Source organism: Lathamus discolor, chromosome 3 (assembly GCF_037157495.1).
Source record: "Lathamus discolor isolate bLatDis1 chromosome 3, bLatDis1.hap1, whole genome shotgun sequence".
In the NCBI taxonomy this organism is placed as follows: domain Eukaryota; kingdom Metazoa; phylum Chordata; class Aves; order Psittaciformes; family Psittacidae; genus Lathamus; species Lathamus discolor.
The window spans coordinates 109,367,377-109,389,088 of record NC_088886.1 but is presented as its reverse complement, the minus strand read 5'-3'; the positions used below and the strand labels follow the sequence as shown (position 1 = coordinate 109,389,088).

The following is a 21,712-nucleotide window of genomic DNA, read 5'->3' as shown; positions in this document are numbered from 1 at the left end:
GTGTAGTGACTCAAATAGATTGATATCTGGAGGGAATGCTAAGTAAGAAGGGTTTTGCATGTGGGGTGGGACCTTTGAGAGGTTGAGTGGCAACACACTATAAAGAAAAACAGATTTGCTCTCAATGCCTCTCAAGAATTTGCTTTCAGGCATTCCCAGGCTCTGGATCTTGCTGGTTGTGTAAAATACACTGTCGCTGTGCCATGCTTCTGTCTGTTGCCTGAATGTGGCTAAGTCTTCTGAGCCCCACTCAAACAGGGCGTAGTTGAAGGTAAGGATCTCATGTGGGCATGACATAAGGTGCTTTTTATTTTGCTTTCACCCATATGACCATTCATAGATTTCCCCTTATCCAAAATCGCTCAGAAACACATGAGTCTTGGCTTTTTGGAGTCATTTGAGCAGGTGGGAAGAGGGCTGACTGGAGCAGAAGGCAAGACATGGGATCCCTACCACCATTTACTGCATTTGCTCTTCTTTACATTGCTTTTAGATAGTGAAGCTTCCTTGTTACATGAATTCGATCCATGTTCTCTACCACTTTTCACTTGCATTTGGAACTGCATCTCTCTTAATAGCATGAACCCAATCCAGAAAGCCTGCTGTGACTTCAGGGTCCAAGGCAGGGCAATAGCAGCCAGGTGCCATAAGTAGACTAGACCCAGGTGTGTTATTTCACCAGAGCTAAAATATGTATGTTTAGATATATAGAAAAAATAGTTACAAAATCAAAGATTTGGGGGATTTTTGCTGTCATTTATTCACAAACTAGTTTTGTTTGGGGTTTTTTTAAGTGCTGCATCAGTTGAAGCAGCATGCTAAAAAGAAATTAGCTGTATCGTAAGAATCTAGATATATCTTAAGAACCATAACGAGATGGACTCTCTTCTTTAGTGGACACAGAAATCTGGTTTTCTTTTGTAAAGCGTTTTTCCCCACCTGTGGCTGTTAAGCTCATTTAATTTGTGTCTTCTTGCAGGCTGGGTCGAATGATCACCATCCACGTACTGGAACTCAAGTTATTTTAGTCTTTGAAGAGATTCATTATTTCTGTCTGCAGAAGTGTATGCCTCAACTATGGGTGATACAGTGATCAGGCCAGCCAAAAAAGCTGAATATAAGGCTGACAAAATAGCTGTTAAATGAGCAGGTGTCTGACACTGAGGAAGACCTTGAAATTCTGGTTTTATTCACCCAAAATGGTTACATTCACTCTTATCAGGGAGTTGGTGGTTGGTTCCCATTTGGTTGTAATTTACATCTAGTTGGCAGCATGCAGGTGGAAAGAGCCAAGCTGTCTATCAAGATGACAGTTTGGTAACAGATGTCTAATGTTTCCCAACACATTTAGCTCATGTGATAGGAATTGTGAGCTAGTTTAGTAAAGCTGAGCAGTTGGGCAACTGCAAACCTCTGCTCCTCACATTTTGTCATTTATCCTTTTTAGCTGCCTAGGTAAGATGATTTCATTTTATTTATTTTTTTATAGATTTGGGAGGAGAAGCTTGAAACGTGTTTCAGAGTAGTTGTCGTCCTAGGAGGCAATCACTCATTTAAATGGTTGGAAATGTCCAGCAGTGTAAGAAGCCATGTGTTTTTCTCTCCTATTCTGCATAACAGGCATTGCCCAAATGCTTGGGCTGTGGCTTCTGCGCTGCTGTTTCAAAGTAATGGGGACATGTGGATGATGGTATTTACTCCTGATCCCCCTGATTACTCTGGTTTCTCGCATGTGATGCCTGTCCGTGCTGAAGAGGAGGCTGAATCAAGGCATTTTAATTAGCAGCTCCTTAGGAGTATGTATTTTATTTGGAGGGAGAGAAAGAAGTGATGGTACCGAGCCTCAGCTCGCCCATAAAAGGGCCCTGATACTTGTCAGGGCAAGAACGTTACAGAAAGCCAGTCATTTGAGTGAGATTTCAGTAGGTACCTCTATCATTCAGATTTTCAAGAAATCTTGGAGAAGAGCTTGATAGATTTGGAAGGATGCCTGTGTTTGACCTAGATCGGAACATCTCCTCTATGCTGTTTTGTGACATCCACTGTGGAAAAGATGCCTCTCCTGTTAGGTACAGGAGTGGACTATATGCTCTGGCAGGGTTGGTTTGGTAGGGTATGCGACAAAACTTGTTTTCAATAAGCAAAAAGTCCTATTAAGAATGCATTGGGAATTAAAGCCTGGACTCTCACAAGCTCTGGTGAAAATTTTGGCCTCAGTTTTAAACACTCTTTATTAAAGAGCAAAATTTTTGTTTTCTCTCTGTTTTGATAATGTTTCATAGAATCATACAATAGTTAGGGTCAGAAAGGACCTCAAGATCATCTAGTTCCAACCCCCCCTGCCATGGGCAGGGACACCTCACACTAAACCATCCCACCCAAGGCTTCATCCAACCTGGCCTTGAACACTGCCTGGGCAACCGATTCCAGTGTCTCACCACCCTAACAGGAAAGAATTTCCTCCTTATATCCAATTTAAACTTCCCCTGTTTAAGTTTGAACCCGTTACCCCTTGTCCTGTCACTACAGTCACTGATGAAGAGTCCCTCCCCAGCATCCCTATAGGCCCCCTTTAGGTACTGGAAGGCTGCTATTAGGTCTCCACGCAGCCTTCTCTTCTCCAGGCTGAACAGCCCCAACTTCCTCAGCCTGTCTTCATAAGGGAGGTGCTCCAGTCCCGTGATCATCCTCGTGGCCCTCCTCTGGGCTTGTTCCAACAGCTCCATGTCCTTTTTATGTTGAGGACACCAGAACTGCACACAATACTCCAGGTGAGGTCTCACAAGAGCGGAGTAAAGGGGCAGGATCACCTCCTTCGACCTGCTGGTTGCACTCCTTTTGATGCAGCCCAGGATACGGTTGGCTTTCTGGGCTGCGAGTGCACACTGCAGCCGGCTCATGTTCATTTTCTCATTGACCAGCACCCCCAAGTCCTTCTCCGCAGGGCTGCTCTGAATCTCTTCTTTGCCCAGTCTGTAGCTGTGCTGGGATTGCTCTGACCCAGGTGTAGGACCTTGCACTTGTCGTGGTTGAACTTCATAAGGTTGGCATCAGCTCACCTTACAAGCGTGTCAGGGTCCCTCTGGATGGCATCCCTTCCCTCCAGTGTATCAACCAGACCACACAGCTTGGTGTCATTGGCAAACTTGCTGAGGGCGCACTCAATCCCACTGTCCATGTCACCGACAAAGATGTTGAACACAACTGGTCCCAACACCGATCCCTGAGGGACACCACTCGTTACTGGTCTCCAGCCAGACACTGAACCATTGACCACAGCTCTTTGCGTGCGGCCATCCAGCCAGTTCTTTATCCACAGAGTGGTCCACCTATCAAATTGATGTCTCTCCAATTTGGAGACAAGGATGTAGTGTGGGACAGTGTTGAACGCTTTGCAGAAGTCCATCAACTGCTCTACTCCTGTCCATCAGTTCCATAGCCCCATCATAGAAGGTCACCAGATTGGTGAGGCAGGATTTCCCCTTAGTGAAGCCATGCTGGCTGTCACCAAGCACCTTGTTGTTATTCATGTGCCTTAGCATGCCTTCCAGGAGAATGTTTTCTGTGTCTTTTCTTGTTGTGCACTTCCAGCTATGACTTCCCAGGCGTACTGGCCTGTAATAGCGTGGGCGAGAGGCGCAATTACCAAAATATCTGGAGATGGGCTCTTCTTAATTATATCTGATTCAGAAAACCGCAGGAATCTCAGCATAAAAAGTTTGGGTATTGCATCTGTGTAGCTCCAGAGTGTCGTTGAACATGGGTGTGACGCTGATCAGCATTCATGCCTCTAAGCTTGACCGAGATGTCTTCCGAATATATCTCTTATATATTAATTTAGAAACTTAAATCACCAACTCTTCCAGAGGTCAAAAAAGCATTTTCTTGTTTGAAAAGTCTTAGAGCACCAGCATGCAGCCGTGTATTTAGAATATAGCCACATTTCTTATTAGACTGCTAAGTACCAGATGGGAAAAGCCTGTAGCATCTGCAAAGTGGTACCCAGAAGAAATATGCCCTGACTTGGCACACATGTATTTTATCCTGAGTGCGAGTTATTTCCATGTCATCTTGCACAAATGTGGTCAAACTGTCTCCACCATTCCTCCCATCTCTGGTACGTTCCCAGGGAATATCCCAAGCATCCTCCCCAGTATCTGAGTGTAGCAGATTTCTTCAGCCTGGTCCAGAGCCAAATATTTTCCTGTAGACACACAGATATTAATTTTTAAACTACTTCTGTATTTCTTTGCGCTGCCCTCCCAATGCCTTGAAAGAGTTTCTTTTCTTTTGGAGGTGATAAAATCAGACATCACATATTTTTTTTCACTGTAATTTTATTGAGTGAGGAACACATGCTACAGAAAGCCTTGGGATTTTCTGTTTAGGGAGCAGCATGCTTCAGTTAAGGAAATTGGAGGACAGAAGTTGAATATTCCGTATTCTAAGTGTCAGGGTGAGGATTATACCCCAGTTTCTGATTAGGAGATGTCTTGGGAATATTCGCATTTTGATATTTTTATTTAGCAATTGAAGAGATTTTTTTTCTTAAGCTTTGCAGGGCTTATAAATGTATAACTTCTGGTGGTTTATAGGAATTTATCTTGAAAGTGGGCTTTGACCTTTATAGCTTGGATTAAAACAGAATTCGGGTATCACTGTTGTTGCTAAGCATGTGAAAGGCTTGCTTGCCTGATTTTAAATATGTTTGGTTTCACTATATGTTTTTGGAATTTCTTTCGGTTTTTTGGATGCCTGTTGCACAATATCTACCAAACTGCATCTGACTGTTCTATATGCTTCGTTTCACTTGTCTTTATTAACTACACTTAAGAAGTCTGTCAAAGATAATTAGCCAAGAGATTTCAAAAAGCTATCACAATAATGCTGCAAGTACATTTTCTAAGCAAAACAATAAATGAACATATTTTTGTACTTTAAAACCCATTAGGAGAGCTCTCGGCTTCTGCAACTCAACACAAAATGATGAAGAAATTGAGGCTAGAGTAGAAGATCCTGACTCTCATCAAACTAAGGGATTTTGGGGAGAACTGGTGGAATTTGCAGGAGCTGGAACAAGCATCCTGCTTGCCTTACCAGCAGCATGCCATGTCTTACCTAGTTTTTGTCCTCTCATGACACATGATATGAACTATACAGAATTTTTTTAGGACTTGGTCATCTTTCAAGATGAGGTATTATAGGGAAAGCAGTATTGCCCGTCTCTGCCCCATATGATTTTGGAGCCCCTAACCCTTCTGACACGCTGCTGTTTGGCATTTCTCATCCCCTGCTTGTTCAGCATTGAGAAATCCTTACTAGTTGCTCAGGAGAGAAGATGGGGTAGCTGACCCCATGCCTTCCTGGAAGCATGAGATGGCTTCATTCAGCTCCCAAGCCTTAGGCAAAAGTAATGCAGAGCTCCCTTGACCTGAAGTTGTTTGATTGTTGAAGGGAAATTTTCCATGCTGGGATTTCATCTCCCTAGCAATTATAAATCATTAAGGGTATTCAACTGGTCTATACATTTATCATGAAAATTAGATCCATCTCATTGCTCTGTCACCCTTAAAATAATGTTTCTGCTGTGATTTAGAAGGGAACACGTAGGTACGCCTTTAATTTAGCAGAGGTTTTCAGTGACAGGTTTAGTACACACCTCATGATGAGTATAAAACAATCGATAAGCAGCTGTGTCACACAAGGTTATCCCAAGTGTAAAGCAGGCTCAGTTCTGATTGGTTTCCAAAGTCAGATGCATCAGGCTGCTGTGGCCACAGGAGCAAGGTCACCAAGAGGATATGGTGACAGTATAAATAATAAAGTAGAGCTTAAATAATTTGTCTACAACACCCCATGATAAAATTATGCTTTACTGCGTTGGATTTGGGCCTTTGAGATGTGACTTTTCACATTTCTTCACATCTCTTTTTATTTTTCCCTTTTAACTTTAAAATTGGAGGGAGGAGAGAGGGGCTTTTTCTCTCCCAATGTCATTGAAGTTTGAAATAAAGCAGGTAGTTTGAAGGGAATAAGTCAATAGATCAATTCCATCCCATTATTGAATTAAAGACAGATGTGATGGACAAGGTGCTTAAAAGGATAGACAGGTGCATATGTATGTATGATTGAGGCTAGCATTATGATGCTTTATCTTTACGCTAGCATTATCAGGCACAAATGAAACATCCAGGTGAAACAGCGGATTATATGAAAAATATTTTGGCTAAAATGAAGTACTGCAAACCACACCAATGCCCCCTTTACACCCTTCATGCCTCTCTCCATAATCCTGTCAATGCTCTTTTCCCATACAAGTCTGTGTTGCCAGCAGCCAAAGGTTGTACATGCACGGGGACTCCTTCAGCAGCTGAATGTCAGACTTTATTGAGTGGGTGGATCCTGTTCATCCATTTCCCCTCTGAGCCTTTCTAAAAATACCATAAACCTTGTCAAGGAGCTATTTTAGAGGAATCATGTTCATGAGGATAGTCATGGGAAGCTTATTTTGGCAGGCTTGCATGTGTTCAATTTGCATGCTTCCTTAGTCAAGGGCTTGGTGAACCTATGTTGTGAGCCAGTTGGACATGGGCTAAAAAGAGAGCATCTGGATTTGGAGACCTGCAGGGATGGGACGTCTACTCCAAGTGATCATATAGGAGGAAAAGAAGTGAAGATATTCCTATAGAAATGTTGATATGTGACTGAAGTCATTCATTTCAGGCATTTGCACACCAGCCTGCAGCTTATCGGATCTGATTTCATAAAACCTGGCTGTGATTTCTCTCCAGGGACCTTAATGATCTTGCCACTTTCAATAAACATTTGTAGAAACTACTGCTAGCCTCTGGATAAGACATACTCCTATGAGAGACTTTATCTTCTAAAAATACTTAAAGACACCAAAAAAAACCCCACCCACAAGAAGATCAATAGAAAACATCAAAATGTAGCATGTGCTGGGTAGCTGGAGCTGAATTGCAGTACCAGACATTTGCATTGTAGGCATGCAGTAGGTATGTTTGCTTTTCTCACTTGGAAAACATGCACATCGGAGAGATGCTATAATTGGGACTAGTAAATCGATGTGTGTGAATAAAAGCAAACTGTAAGAGATAAAATGGAAACTGAGCAGGTAAAGGCTGTTCCACGCTCATGCCATTCGGGTACAGTATTGCACAGTACTCATGTTTACACCTCTAAGAAATTTCCATTTTTTCACATAAAAAAATCCAGATATGAAGCCGAAGCTGCCTTCTTCGCCAACCTGAAACTGTCTGATTTCAACATCATTGACACCCTTGGAGTCGGAGGGTTTGGACGAGTTGAGCTGGTAGGTAACCTTTTCTTTGAAGTTTGAGTGTCCTAGAGTAAGTACTGTGTTACTGGTTGTTTAATTTTTCTTTGTTTTTACACCTGAATAACTGGAAGAAAATTGTGTGATGGGATTATATATTTTCTAATGGTTGAAGAAAGCTGAATTACATTTTCTGGTAAATAAAAATGTACAAATAAATGCTTTGCAGTAACCAAGAAGAATTTATGTACTAGGTTGAGAGATGAACACACATCTCTCTGAGTGGTCTTTTAATTGCCTTTTAAAAATAACCTGAAGAATTGTGTAGCTGTTAAGTGTTAAGGTTGAAGGAGCAATCTAAAATCTTACTTCACCAGAACCGGAGAATGGTACAGTCTCTTCTAAGCAGTTTCTGATTCAGGTATAGAGATAGTTTTGTTATCATGAAAGCCGTACATTCATTTTAGACATTCAGTGTCTAAACTATTGCAACAGTTCATAGAAAACTATTTATTTTGTGCAGAATTTTGTAGAAAGGAGAAAATTCGACCTTGCTTTTTGCTCTTCTTGGATTTAGAGGTCAGCAGTTTTTATTAAAACTGAGCAGGAGAAGACCGAATTGGCAGCCATTGTGTGACCCATCTGAAATATAATGTAAATACAAAAACCTGTAATGGAAAGAGGGAGCTTAGTTTACATCATGGTGCTGACCATGGAGGAGCTTCTGATACTGCCACAAGTACAGTATGTTAGGAACTCCTGTAAATTAGGGGCAGAAAAGGGAGCAGTTACTGCTGCATCATGAAACCTCAGGGAAGTTCCCACTCTGTAATCCTATTGGCGCCAAACACACTCGTAGTGCTGGTAACTGGAAAACTAACAAAATTAAGTGGTTTGGTGATTATTTGTGTTGTTATCAGGTAGATTCTGTGTTAAAAGTGCAACTAGCTCTTCCATGTAATTTATTTCTAAGTTTTCATGTTTGGGTGTATGTAAAATTGTGCAGAGGAGAGCATGTCCATGAGAATGCTGGTCCCTTCTGGCAGTTTGGGTTTCGATTTATTATTTATTTATTTGTTTGTTGTTATTTTGGAAGAGAGTTACAAGAGCTCTCCCATAGTCTGGGAAGGCTGTCTTTTCCCCACTCCTTCTATAGCCATCTATTGCTGAGAATGCTTTAAAGCAGGAGTTTAATTTGGGTTGTGCTCGACCTCCCTTTTGAAGGCCTTTCACCCTCTGTTGACAGCAGCATAATGCTCAGGAGATTCGTCTCCACATTAACACCACCTCTGGCTTCTCTGGCCGATGTGACCTGTAGTGAGAGACCCACCAGTTTGGTGCTTGTTCTGAATCTTCTGAAGGAGCTTCTGAGGATTGTTTTCATTTTTAAGGCTTTTTTGGCACAAGCTCTCAAGATGTTTGAAAACCTCGAGATGTTCCTGGGAAGGTGCATAAGTTTGTGTTCATAAGGGTTGCTTATGAGACCCTCAAACCACACAGATATGAAAGCAGATTGGACTGTTACTTATGGCAATGGGCCAGTCCTCTAACTCTGGGTGCTCAAAGAATTAATTTGTAAGGTTTAAGATGTTGTCAAAAACTAAATCTTAGCAACGTGTGACACTTGGCCAGGTGTGAAGAAAAGCAGGAATGGACATGCTCTGTCACTTCAACATATCAGATCGGAGTCAGGTAATTCTTAGGAGGCATCCAAATCTCAGACACCTGCAAAAATCCATGGTGCCACCAATGCAGACTGCTAAAGGCCACTGATGGGAAGAATGTTTCCATTATCTTGTAGGGCTTTTCTTAAGCAGGAAAATGCTGGTTAAGGTCATTTTCTATAGCTTTTAACTAATAGTGAATTGCGCACAGAAGGATAAATGATACTTCAAAGTTCAGCTTAATGCTCCAGATTTTATGTTTCTTTACCAGAGAGGGAAATTTTATTATTAAAACAAGGAAATATTCTTTTTGTCAAAACTAAGCCTAGAATTGCTACCTCTTGCTTCTGACTTCTCCATGAAAAATAGATGTTATAATTTAAGGCCTAAAAATGAACTAATGCAAAATGTATCAGAGGAATTGACTATTGCCTGAGTGTATTACAGAAGCCTGGTAGTGCACTGGAGTGCTGGGATTTGTTTCTGGAAAACATTCACATTTTTGCACTTTCCAAGAGCAAAATTGATCAAATAAATAAAGTACTTTGAAAGGAAGAAGATTTTTGTAGCTTGACCTCAGCCGCTGTGGGCAAATTCCCCCTAGGGCATCTCCATACCCTTCAAGAGGCAGCTGGTGGTGTCTGGTTGAAAACTGGAATGTCTGGGGCTTAGTTTGGGTCTTGCTGGCCAAGAAGAAATAATGATCCCATTGGTCTGCATGCTAATTTCCGGATGTGGTATGTATCAATACACACTGGTTTTCCAGACAACTCTGTGAACGCTGGCTGTTTGGAGAGGTCACCCCTTCAGTGCATTCATATACAAATACATGGCTTTCAGGCAGGACAGCCTAAAATTTAAAATCTTTTTAATTTTATGGAGATTACAGGTGGAAATATCATATTTATTTTTTTCCCATTGCTTTTCTAGTTAATTTTATTATTTGTATGTCAAGAGATATTTCCAGTGGTCTTCTTATTTTTTAATAGCATGGATTAAGAGACAAATCCACTATTTTTTGCAGCTCAGCTTCTCAGCTGTATGACAGTTGACAAAGTTCTGTGTTGGGATGAAAGTGCCTTAGTAATATGTTGGAATAAGCAATATCATCTCAGGTTCATGTCCCACGAAACACCGCTTTGCAAAGGATAGGAATGCAGGTCTGGTGTCCCCAGCCATCATAAGTAATCTTTTGTGAACTTTAGTATTCTTGTCCTTGTTATTTAATTTCCTTTTAATTTAAGTCCTGTGTTTCCAATCATCTGCCCTAGGTCAGTTATTTTTGATAGAAATCAAGATTATTTTAGACAGCTCTAAAATAAATGTATTGGAGTATCTGAACATACAGGATTGGAGTCATTATTGCTGTGAAATCAGTTCATGTAGGTGATGGCTGAGCAAAGGTAGACTAAAAACCAGGTCCACGCATAAACATATGCCTTTTTGTTACATTGGTTTACACAGTTATTGCTTCCAACAATCACTCAGTGATGGTAATAAAATTGCAAAATAAAATATTTTTCCACACCCCACTGCAAGCTTAATTGAAATTTGGTTTCAGCTACATCTTCGTTCACTTCTCAGGACAGATACACCTTTAAAAACCTGTAGGCTTACCCACTTTCCCTGCATGTGCACAAGCTTCAAGGGAGCTGTGCCTTCACTCCTATGGGGAACATATGGCTTGGGACATCCTGATGACAGCAGGCAAAAGGCTGTCTCAGGACAGTCTCAGTTTTTAGCCCTGACTTGACAAAAGTTTAATCACATGTTTTAACATTCAGCAGTTTTGTAGAAGTCATTGGCACTTAGAGCACATACTTAAACCATACAGTCATTAAAGCTCAGGCTGTTAGGGACCTAAAGAGATCGTCATCCAGTCAGATTCAAATATAGCTAGCCACTTCTGACCAGTTTTCCCTAATTTGTTGTTGAAGTCTTTAGAGAAGGAAGTTTGCAGGAAGGTTTTTCATAATATTATAACATCTCTGTGCTGTAGCCTGTAGTAGATTTGAAATACAAATACATACAGCCCTTGAGGTTGGGTTGTATTATTTGAAGACCATTATCACATGAACCTGAAGAACAATTCTCTTTGAAAGAATAAATGTGCTGGTGTTGAGCTTTACATCTAATTTATGCTTTATAGGCCTGTGGTCATTCCTGTTCCTTAGCACCAGCTGGCTCTCCCCTCTTTGGAGCAATACCCAAACCAGGCACATTAGTCCAACCTGGACCTATCTCTGGTCAGGTAGAGCTGGAAGCTAGCAGCAGCATATTGCCACTACTAAATGGTGTCCCTTTTATTTCAAGTCATTACTTCAATTTGCAACAATTAGTTTGAATTTTCTTGCTCTTCTCAAAAGTGCTTCCAACCCTTTACGGCTTGATTTTAATAGGTGCAAAGTTAATAATAATCTTCTTATTTTATAATCCAGGCCGTTAATGAAAGTGTTTTATGGTGCCATATACTAGACAAACCCCCTTGAAGTCCTTCTGGCTTCATGGTGGCCACTGAAAGCTAAAGTCCTTTGCAATATGGAGATTAATAAGGACATACACATAAAAACGAAGCCTCAATTTCAGCCATATTTTACTGGGGCTATACAAGACCATTTTAAAATGGTCAGTACAGCATTTGTCATTTTTATTCATGTTTTAAGAGAAATCTGACCACAGATTATGAAGTGCAATCAAATTTATTATAGCCTCTAGCCTGTTTTGTAAACAAAACCATTAGTGAATTAGATAGTGAGGAAAAAAACACTGTAATCGTCTTCCAGTAGACTGACAGATGTATAATTCAGATATTTCTTAGTGAAAATTTCCAGCTGCATAGCTATCCTTTTATTCCAGCTATTATTAAGCTTTTTGTTAGAAAGATCAGTCTTCGCTTTGAAATCTCTTGATTTTTAATTATCAGGAGTACTTTGGCCTCCTTCCTTTTGAAAGAATAGGCATTTTGGGTGCCGTCAAGGTGAAGAAATTGAGCTTTAAGTGAGGGATTTGAAGATCAGGTACCTGAATAAATCCCATGTTCATCTGACAGCAGAACTACTGCTACTCAGCTGAACAAAATGATGGTTATGAAGATTAAGCCCCCCTTTTTTTTTCCTCCTTTCCTTCTCACATATGCAGCCTATTCCCTTCTTATGTGCAGGATGCTTAATTTTAATGTTACTGTCAGATAGCACTGGGCCACTGCAGAGCTACTTTTTTATTTTTCCTTTGATTTTTAATTCCTAGTGGAATTAAATACATCCTTTGTAGATGAAAACATATTCTCAGGGCTTGCCTTAATGGAAAAGCTGTTCTCAAAGTTTGGAAAGATGAGATGCCATTTGTAGCCCATCAAATACTGTCAGAGGCTGGATAAGGATATGAGCTGTCAAGCCAGAGGCTTCAGCTCTGTTTGGAAGCAGGAATTAGATGTAAAAATAGGTGCTCTACTGTAGACAAAGTGAAAATCAGGAGGGGGTCAGGATCACGTATGGGGCTGGAGAGTTTAGGTCTGTCTGACATTTACAAGAAACCACGGTAGTGAATTTTTTCCATTTGGTTTCTCATATTTTAGATATATAACCCTTCTTCTGCTATTTACATTTGTTAGCGTGATTTTATGCATGAAACAGTTTACATTTCTCACTGCTTTTAGCTTTTTCCTTCTAGACATTTTTGAAAAATAATACCTTTATAGAAAGTGTTGTGATTCCCCAGATGAAACCAGGAAAGAAAGACACAAGTTTTATTGTATTTCCCAGTGCCCTTGCTTTTAAAAAACTTAGTTGTGCATGTTGTCAAGCATTGAATATCAATTTTCAGTATAGGGATCAAAACATTAAATTACAGGGTTTTAGCACAGTTGAGTATTTGATTAAGCAACTTTAATTGTTGAAGAGATGAGATTTCCTAAGGACTGTGGATTTTTTAGCTTGTACTTAGGTGTATTCATAGACTGTAATTTTGCAATTTATTTCCCTGTAGAGTCCCATAGCATTCAGATTGTGATATGATACTTAAGTGCTTTCCCAACCAGTCGAAGTAAGACTTTTTCAAAGAAAATAAGATCATCATGGACAGTTTCCACCCTGCTGTCCACTTGTAATTAATTCATAGAGTCATAGAATAGTTAGGGTTGGAAGGGACCTTAAAGATCATCTAGCTCCCACACCCCTGACATGGCAGGGGCATCTTCATAGAATCATAGGATAGTTAGGCTTGGAAAGGACCTCCAGATCATCTAGTTTCAATCCCGATGCTATGGGCAGGGATGCCTCACACTAGGCGATTTCGGCCAAGGCTGTGTCCAACCTGGCCTTCAACACTGCCAGGGATGGAGCATTTGCTACTTCTTTGAGCAACCTGTTCCAGTGTCTCACCACCCTCACAGCAAAGAAATTCCTTATATCTAATCTGAACTTCTCCTGTTTAAGTTTTAACCCATTACCCCTTGTCCTGTCACTACAGTCCCTGATGAAGAGTCTCTCTCCAGCACCCCTGTAGGCCCCCTTCAGATACTGGAAGGCTGCAATGAGGTCTCCACGCAGCCTTCTCTTCTCCAGGCCGAACAGCACCAACTTTCTCAGCCTGTCTTCATACGGGAGGTGCTCCAGTCCCCTGATCATCCTCGTGGCCCTCCTCTGGACTTGTTCCAACAGTTCCATGTCCTTTTTATGTTGAGGACACCAGAACTGCACACAATACTCCAAGTGAGGTCTCACGAGAGCAGAGTAGAGGGGCAGGATCACCTCCTTCGACCTGCTGGTCACACTCCTTTTGATGCAGCCCAGGATACAGTTGGCTTTCTGGGCTGCAAGCGCACACTGCAGCCAGCTCATGTTCATTTTCTCATCGACCAGCACCCCCAAGTCCTTCTCCGCAGGGCTGCTCTGAATCTCTTCTTTGCCCAGTCTGTAGCTGTGCTGGGATTGCTCTGACCCAGGTGTAGGACCTTGCACTTGTTGTGGTTAAACTTCATGAGGTTGGCATCAGCCCACCTCACAAGCGTCTCAAGGTCCCTCTGGATGGCATTCCTTCCCTCCAGTGTATCAACCGAACCACACAGCTTGGTGTCATTGGCAAACTTGCTGAGGGCGCACTCACTACCACTGTCCATGTCACCAACAAAGATATTGAACAAGAGCAGTCCCGACACTGATCCCTGAGGGACACCACTTGTTACTGGTCTCCAGCTGGACATTGAGCTGTTGACCACAACTCTTTGTGTGTGGCCATCCAGCCAGTTCTTTATCCACTGAGTGGTCCATCTATCAATTTGATGTCTCTCCAGTATAGAGACAAGGATGTCGTGTGGGACAGCATCGAACACTTTCGCCAGGTAGATGACATAAACTGCTTCTTGAGTTTTCTTTCCATCTTAGGTCTGTTTTTTTTTAAGCCTTGACTTATTTTTTCCAGCCTAACCTGGTCCAATCACCATGCCTATTCACACTCAGCAGACAGCTAACCCAAAACTAAGGTGATGTTGGGCATGAGGTAGAAAGGATAGAGTGAGAAGCACCATGTAGCCTGCTTATAATTTGGATATGCAAACTACAATTTTTCTCTAAACCTTAGGTCAGGAGAGCAGCTGAATTTGGCCTTAAGGAGATGTGCAAAGTACATTCAAAACCCAAATGGAAAGATCTGAAATACTGAGCACCATAGTAGACTTTAAGGCATAAATATGAGCAAACTATACCCTCACTTGCCCAATGAAAAGAAATGCTGACAAGAAAACAAGTTGTAAGGCAAATAATATTAGTATAAGGAAATCTGCTTCATCCTGGAAGAATATAAATACAAAGCATGCTGTACCATTTTGCTGGGGGTGGGCAGAAGTTTCTGCTTTGTTCGTGCAGCATTTCAGCTGTTGGGATTAGGAGAGCTCATCTTGCAAGTGCTGCGCTCAGCAACAGCTGCTTCTATTTTCGTTGGTTCAAATGCATCTAGCTGGGAAACAGCAGAAAATAAAGGACCTTGGACATACCCAGCAAGCAAAAGCATTTGCACTTCAGTTCCCAAGAGCTATGGTTGAACCAGTTATTATTTAACATGATATGAAGATATTGGCATCTCATAACACAGATTTCTGGCTCCATTATATCTGAATAATACACATACAGCAAAACGCACAGCCAGCAAAAGACCTCTCTAAAAGCATCTCTGTCATTACAAAGGTATCACTGTGCCCACAAGGGAAGTTCAACAGGAGACACAAGCAACAAGCAACTGATCTGTGAGCTGCGGACACAAGAGTTCAAGAAAAGCTTCTGTCCAGCTCCTAAAAGCTCACTGTTGCTGTGTGTTTAGGAAAAAGCCACATCTCCAGATGTAAACAAAATATTTTTTACTTGCATAAACTCTTCTCCCTGTGTGTTCCCATTCAGCTGGGAGCCTGGCCAGCTGCCTTTGAAGATCAACAGAAAAAGCTCCTGACTAAGGTTTTTGTGAACACAGCGTCCAGACGCTGTGAAAGTTCATGTTCGTTCAAGCGCTTCCATTACATAAGTGAAAGAAATCTGGAGATTTTTGAATGGCAAACACTGCATTGGCCAAAATGAATGAAGGATAAACTAAAAATATAAATTTAAATATGAATTAAAAAAAATAAATATAAATATATATATATAAATATAATGTTAAGCTCTGCTTTTGTGCCCTTGGGTCTGTTGCTCTTTTGTGGCTTTAGGGGTCTACACAGATTACCATAGTTCCAGATATTGTTTGTAGCATCTCCTTGGGGAAAAAAGCACAATCATAGGGCTTCTTGAAAAACCCACAGCCATGCAAGACGTGTAACTCACAGGCATAACGAAAATCAGAAGTTCTTTGCTGTCTTCTAGAAGAAAATCATGCAGGAGTAGAAGACTGGCCATAAATGAGACAGATGCAGTTAAAATAGCATATCCTCAAGCTAGGTATGGCAAGGTTCAGGCACCTCACTAATCATCACTGAACTTAATCCTTCTGAGGGGTATTGTTCTACATTCTGGTAAAAATTTATTAGTTTTTACAGTTTCTCAAGGCCAGCTTGCATTGTATCAATTCGGCTGTCACTGGAGTTGCATGGAAATTGCTCACATTGCAGACTATATATAATACACATACATGATTTATAGTAAAGACAGGCAGAGAGAGGAAGGATAAGAAACATACAGATAGAGCCATTTACTCTTTTTTCCATCAAGTTCTGGATTTTGTCTCATCAATATCCGTTTTCCAAGAAAGTCTGAGAAAGCACTAAGGTGTAGAACCATATTTATATATACATGAATTACAGCTGTGTGAAAAGAAACAAAAATCAGGCCTTGAGTGTGCTGTGTGTTTTGTAAGTTGCAGAAGTTTATACACCATAAAGCAAAGCAAAGCTTTTGGAATGGTTCCAACATTTTCATATAAGCATGGGGAGACATAAGGAGAAGCCAGCTGAGGTCTAACAAAACAAGGACTTGGAAGAGCAAGAGAGGCTGGATCTCTTCTCTCTCTCTTGCCCTCCTTCTTCTCCTCTCCATCTCTCTTTCTCCTCTCCTCTTGTCTTTCTGTTCTCCTCTGCATTTGCATTTTGTTGTTGTGTCCTCTCTAAGGGAATTTCTGAAACTTATTTTTAGATAGTGACCCACCTGTTTGGGTTTGTTCAGGAGTAGCTTTGTCACAATGACTCAGGCTGCCAAAAAAAACAAACACCTGGTGACATGGAAATGGGGCACCACACTGAACACAGCCAAAGGCCATGAATCTGAGTGAATGGTGCTTCCTACACAACCACAAGGGAGGGAGAGGGCAGCCATGGGGCTAGCATGCAAGAAAGTTGCTTGCTTTAACTCCTGTCCACCCTTATGTTGTGGAGCTTCTTTGCTTCAGAGGGCTGGATGGATGTGACATGTGGAGGAAAGGAATAGCTGCTTCTTTATGAAGCAAGCTCATGCAATAGGAAGGTGCTAAAAGATAGGGAAGTATGGTTCTTCCAACGTAGCGCTGTCCAATTAAACCTGATGGTTGAAGATGCAGCCACAGCTCCAAATGTGACTGTGATATCCCATCACCATGGTGCTTGGACCAGAATATTTTTCAAAATGCAACTATATTTACATTACATTTCTATTTCTAATTGATATGCATATCAACATATGCAATATATGTTTATATGTATTTTATATCTTTATGCAAATATGTATCTGTGCAAAATGAACACAACTATTTCTCATTCTATTTTGTTTCTACAACTGGCTTATGTACTTACAAACAAAATTTCTCCTGTTATTTTTTCACTGGGATGCAGTTTATTCCTTGGGTCATAATCCTGCAGAATGACCTGATCTAATTAATTTTACCTCTTATCTCTCTGGCTTTGTACATCACCTTTTTAAGGTGGGGTTTGTATTTTATTTAACTGTGCTCCCTATTGCTTTTTTTGTTTGTTTGTTTTTGAGAGAAAATGTATTCCTGTTCCACAACTGAAACAGCTTATATCCTCCCTCAGAAGTTAATTTGCAACAGTGAGGGAAAGAGCTCAAGCAGATTCACCAGGAGGAAGTCTGACCAGGAGAGCATCAGTAGTAACTACCGCTTTACCAGAATTCACTATTTGGGTGATTATTGCACTGGAATGGATGGTATGAGACCGCTCTTGGTGTAGATTTGCTGTTCAGACTGCTTTGTCTTTTGCAATCCATGCAATTTGGAGGCAGGATTGCAACTGTGGACCAGAGCTCAATGATGAGATGGACATAAAATTGAAAACTGAAACATGTATGAAGGTGGAGAGAAAGGGATGGAGAAAGGGATGGAGTATATTCAGTGCTATCAATGTTATTTCTAATTTTTCCCTGCCTGTATTCAGGAGATACCTGATTTTAATATCACTGTTCTGTGTCAACATTCCAGTGGCCTTGATGTTTGCTCTTACAATCAGTGAAATTATCTCTGAGAGAGTTAATTTGGGAGATTTTTACACTGATGAAAAGGCAATGACTGGGTAAGGTCAATTCAAGGAAAGGAGTGAAAAAAGTGAGGAGGGAAGGGACCAGAAATTCTTTTAACTTGCAAAAAAAAAGTTTGAGAGAGATGGAGGCTGGTGGTTACCCTGTGTTGATCCTCTTAGTGGCTCAGCTGCTCTTGAAGAAGGGGGATTGAAACCCAAGGCTCAGCAGGTCTCCACTGAATGAATAGTCCTGGGGCCTTTGAAATACAAGATGTTGCTTCCAAGTGAGTGAACGCTAATCTCGTGAGCTTTGCGGCAGGGAAAACTCCTTTGCAAACTGCCATCCAAGGAAAGCTGCAACCTTTTCCCTTTTCTGAACTGTTCGGGAGATTTTGTAGTGGGTTTCTTTGGGAGGCTGAGCTTCTTGCCAAGAATATCCCTACCTCTGAGCCAAGAGTCAAAATCCTTATGGCTTCTGTGGCTCTCTGAGCCATTTTTCTCATTATAATTGAAAGGCAGGGTATTCTTAGCAGCCCTTCTCGTCTTCTCAACATTAATCCTGTTTGTTTTTTTTATATTAAATATCCAGGTGACTCCTAAATATATTTTTCTACTTTTGAAAGGAGATTGGTATTAAACATGAGGGTTTTGTTGTGGTTTTTTTTCTGTGAACTATCAGGAGCTTAATATTTAAACTTGCTCTTTGCAAGAATAATATAAATTACCTGGGGCTCCCCAGACTTGCATCATAAAAGTAGTCTTCACAGTCACCTCATTTGGCAGGAACACCGAAGCAAGGAGAGGATTCATGCATGTTGAAGAAGTCTGTAGGGTTCATCTTCCAGGTGGACAATGAGGCAGTCCAAAACTTCAAACTTCATACCTCAGCAGCTTATTTTGATGTATCAGCACATTTAATGCAAATTAATGACCCCATGCTCCCAAACTCTCACATGTCTTCTGCCTTATGAAGCACGACAGGAGTGGGAATGGAAAATGGATCTAAATTCTCCTGTGGCATTAGGTCAAAGTCTTGCATTAGCTAATTGTAGCCACCTGGTTGTTCTATATTTAAACATTTGTGGCACTGATGACACCATCAAACACCTAATAAAACCACTGCCTTCTGCTTCCTTTTCTGTACTAATTTTGAAGCTGTGTAAGTAGGTATCCCAGAAAAAAAAACCCTGAAAAAAACATTAATAAAATAAATATCCTTTTTAATGAAAGACACAAAAAATTAGGTAGTCCGAATCCATCACGTTAAACTGATAATACCGTAAAGAAGCACACTTGGATTTATTCATAGTACCCTTTATTCTGTAATATTGGACTTTATTCATCTGAGCCTCCACCAGGTTGTTGTGTTTATTTTTAACACTGATGCCTGGTACAGATTAACATCAGGAAATGTTTGAAGTACGTTTAGAGTGCTAAATACTTTTTTAATTTTTTTAATGTTTCATGTTCAAATTAACTGATAAATTTGCTACTGGAGCTACTTTCTTGGTTCCACTCTTCATTATACTTTGTCAGTGGACAAGCCGACATTAAAAAAACACAGAGGGAAAGAAAGCAAATCGGATCTGTAATACCTAACGAAGTTTTGCACAGACTTATATTTGAAATAATTTGTGTGGCAGCTGATTCTACTTGTCCATTACCAGATGCACAGGTCTGATGGGAAACCAGGCAATCTGGATTGCCATCAAAAGCAAGAGGTGTAAGTTCTCCAGAAGTATGTGCCTGGTCATACTAAACCTTAATCTTCTTTTTCATCTTTTTTTTTTTTTTTTTTGCTAACTTTAAAAAATTTTGCTCAGCCCAGATTTTCCCTTAACTTTCATCATGTCTTCATTCCATGTGTGCCACCTCGCTCCTCTTCCTACTTCCCTGAAACAGCCTGTTTTGATTTAGGTAGAATGCTACTAAGTAATTTAGTTCAAACAGTTGAACTGAAGCCCATGAGCCATTTATTCAAAAAGGGGGAAAAAAAAAAACCCAAAACAAACACTAATCCTAAACCCAAAATGATTTTATTCACTTTCAGTCTTCCATAAATGCGAAATTCCTTTCTGCTTTGAGATGTGGTCAAGCTGCATAGCAAAGGCAGCATTGTGTAGCACCCGTTTGATAAATAGCTTGCAGCTCTACTGCATAGATGAGGAAAAATGTTTTTCTTTATTTTATGTAGATTGTTTAAGTCTTTGTACCCTGTCTCCCTGAAGATTAAATGGCAAACACTGGCTTCATGCAAAGATAATAATTATGAGTCTCTGTGTGAAATACGGAACAGCGCCTTTGGAAAAAGAAAAGCATCATGTGGGCTTTGAAATGCTTGTGGCTGCAGGGAAAATAAGAAGCCACAAATCTGAAGATCAAAACCCCAAGTGATTTTAAAACAGATAGAAAAATACATGCAAACATGTATACGTATTGAAGAACTTAATGATGAAAACTTTGGCCATAGACTCTCATGTATTAATATTTATTTTTGTATCACTTGTGGTGATTTTGGCAATCTCTTTGCCAGCTGGGAATCAGCCTTTGGAGTTTGATTTCCTTAAGCTGTGTCTCTGTGGACATCAGAATACCAGTCTCATTTCTGACAAAGATGGGATATTGAGGATACAATCCTTCTTTGCATTTTCCTTGTGACCTGAGCCATTACATGAACAAAGCAGATGCAGAGGAAACTATTCAAGGTTATGGTATGCTGCCTGGGAAAAACATGGAAGATGCCATTTCTCATATCAGTCTATATTTTTGTTACCAAAAAAATATAAAAATAGATATTATATTAAATACATTGTGATTGCATGACTGTTGTCTCCTAACCTAAAAAGCAAGCTGGATTTATGGTGGGGCTTGACAACAGACAAGCCACTCGTCTGCTGGCAGAAGCCAAATTCCTAAAAGAAAATCAAAATAGAAGTTGCCAAATGGCATCTCTTACTATAAAGAGGCAAAGCATTTAACTGGCAATGTTATTGTGAACAGCTGCTGGGGCAATTTAACAAAGAAGAGGCCTGGTAGGTCCATGGCAAAGCTCCTTTCTCATTTGGTGGTGACTAAGATGATAAGGCCAAAATGGAAAGGATGGCTGCCTTCCAGCTCTCTTTGGGATGGGTATCAGTACCTCAGGGTGGGCTGGGGATGGCTTAGGGTTCAAAAGTTACCAGTGTTACCCTGGCAAGCAAGCAAACAACTTCCTTCAACTTTATTTTGGGAAATAAGGCTAAAAATAGGTTGCTGAGGCTTAAGGTTGAAAGTACAGACATGACCGAGCAGTGCTGTTGAAAAGCCAGCTCTGCTCATCCTCTACAAACATCCAAGAACTGCATTTCCTTGCCAGAGCCTTTGCATTTGTTACTAGCTATAGAAAAAGGCTTTGTGAAAGTTGCAAGTTAGGTAGCAACATCATCTGACTTGTGGGTAATGCTGATGGCTGGGTTTTCCTTAAACACATGGAGTTTTAGAAATAGGTTTTCAATTTAGCAATAGGCCAGGTATTTAGAAATCTGTTTCATACTGAAGTGAAGCTGGTGGCTGAAGATGTGAGAGGAATTATTTGAAGGTAGGGTGGTGGGATTACTGCATTCCCATGCAGTTGGACTGTCACAGTTTGGCAAAGGGATTTGCCTTGCTTCTAACCATTGTGTTTGCCTGCTTTACCCAAGGTCCAGTTGAAAAGTGAAGAATCGAAAACGTTTGCCATGAAAATACTGAAGAAACGTCACATTGTGGACACGAGGCAGCAGGAGCACATCCGCTCAGAGAAGCAGATCATGCAGAGCGCACACTCGGACTTCATTGTGAGGTACCATC

At 40.7% G+C, this 21,712-nt stretch overlaps 1 protein-coding gene across 10 annotated transcripts in view; it reads left to right on the top strand.

Moving 5' to 3' along the window:
- The window catches only part of PRKG1 (protein kinase cGMP-dependent 1), a 490,458-nt gene that overhangs the window by 448,359 nt on the left and 20,387 nt on the right, over nt 1-21,712 (top strand). For all 10 annotated transcript variants that reach the window (XM_065671117.1, XM_065671107.1, XM_065671109.1 and 7 more), the window contains 2 exons: nt 7,237-7,333; nt 21,565-21,704. In XM_065671117.1, coding sequence (XP_065527189.1) covers nt 7,237-7,333; nt 21,565-21,704 — 237 coding nt within the window. The remainder of the gene's footprint in view (nt 1-7,236; nt 7,334-21,564; nt 21,705-21,712) is intronic.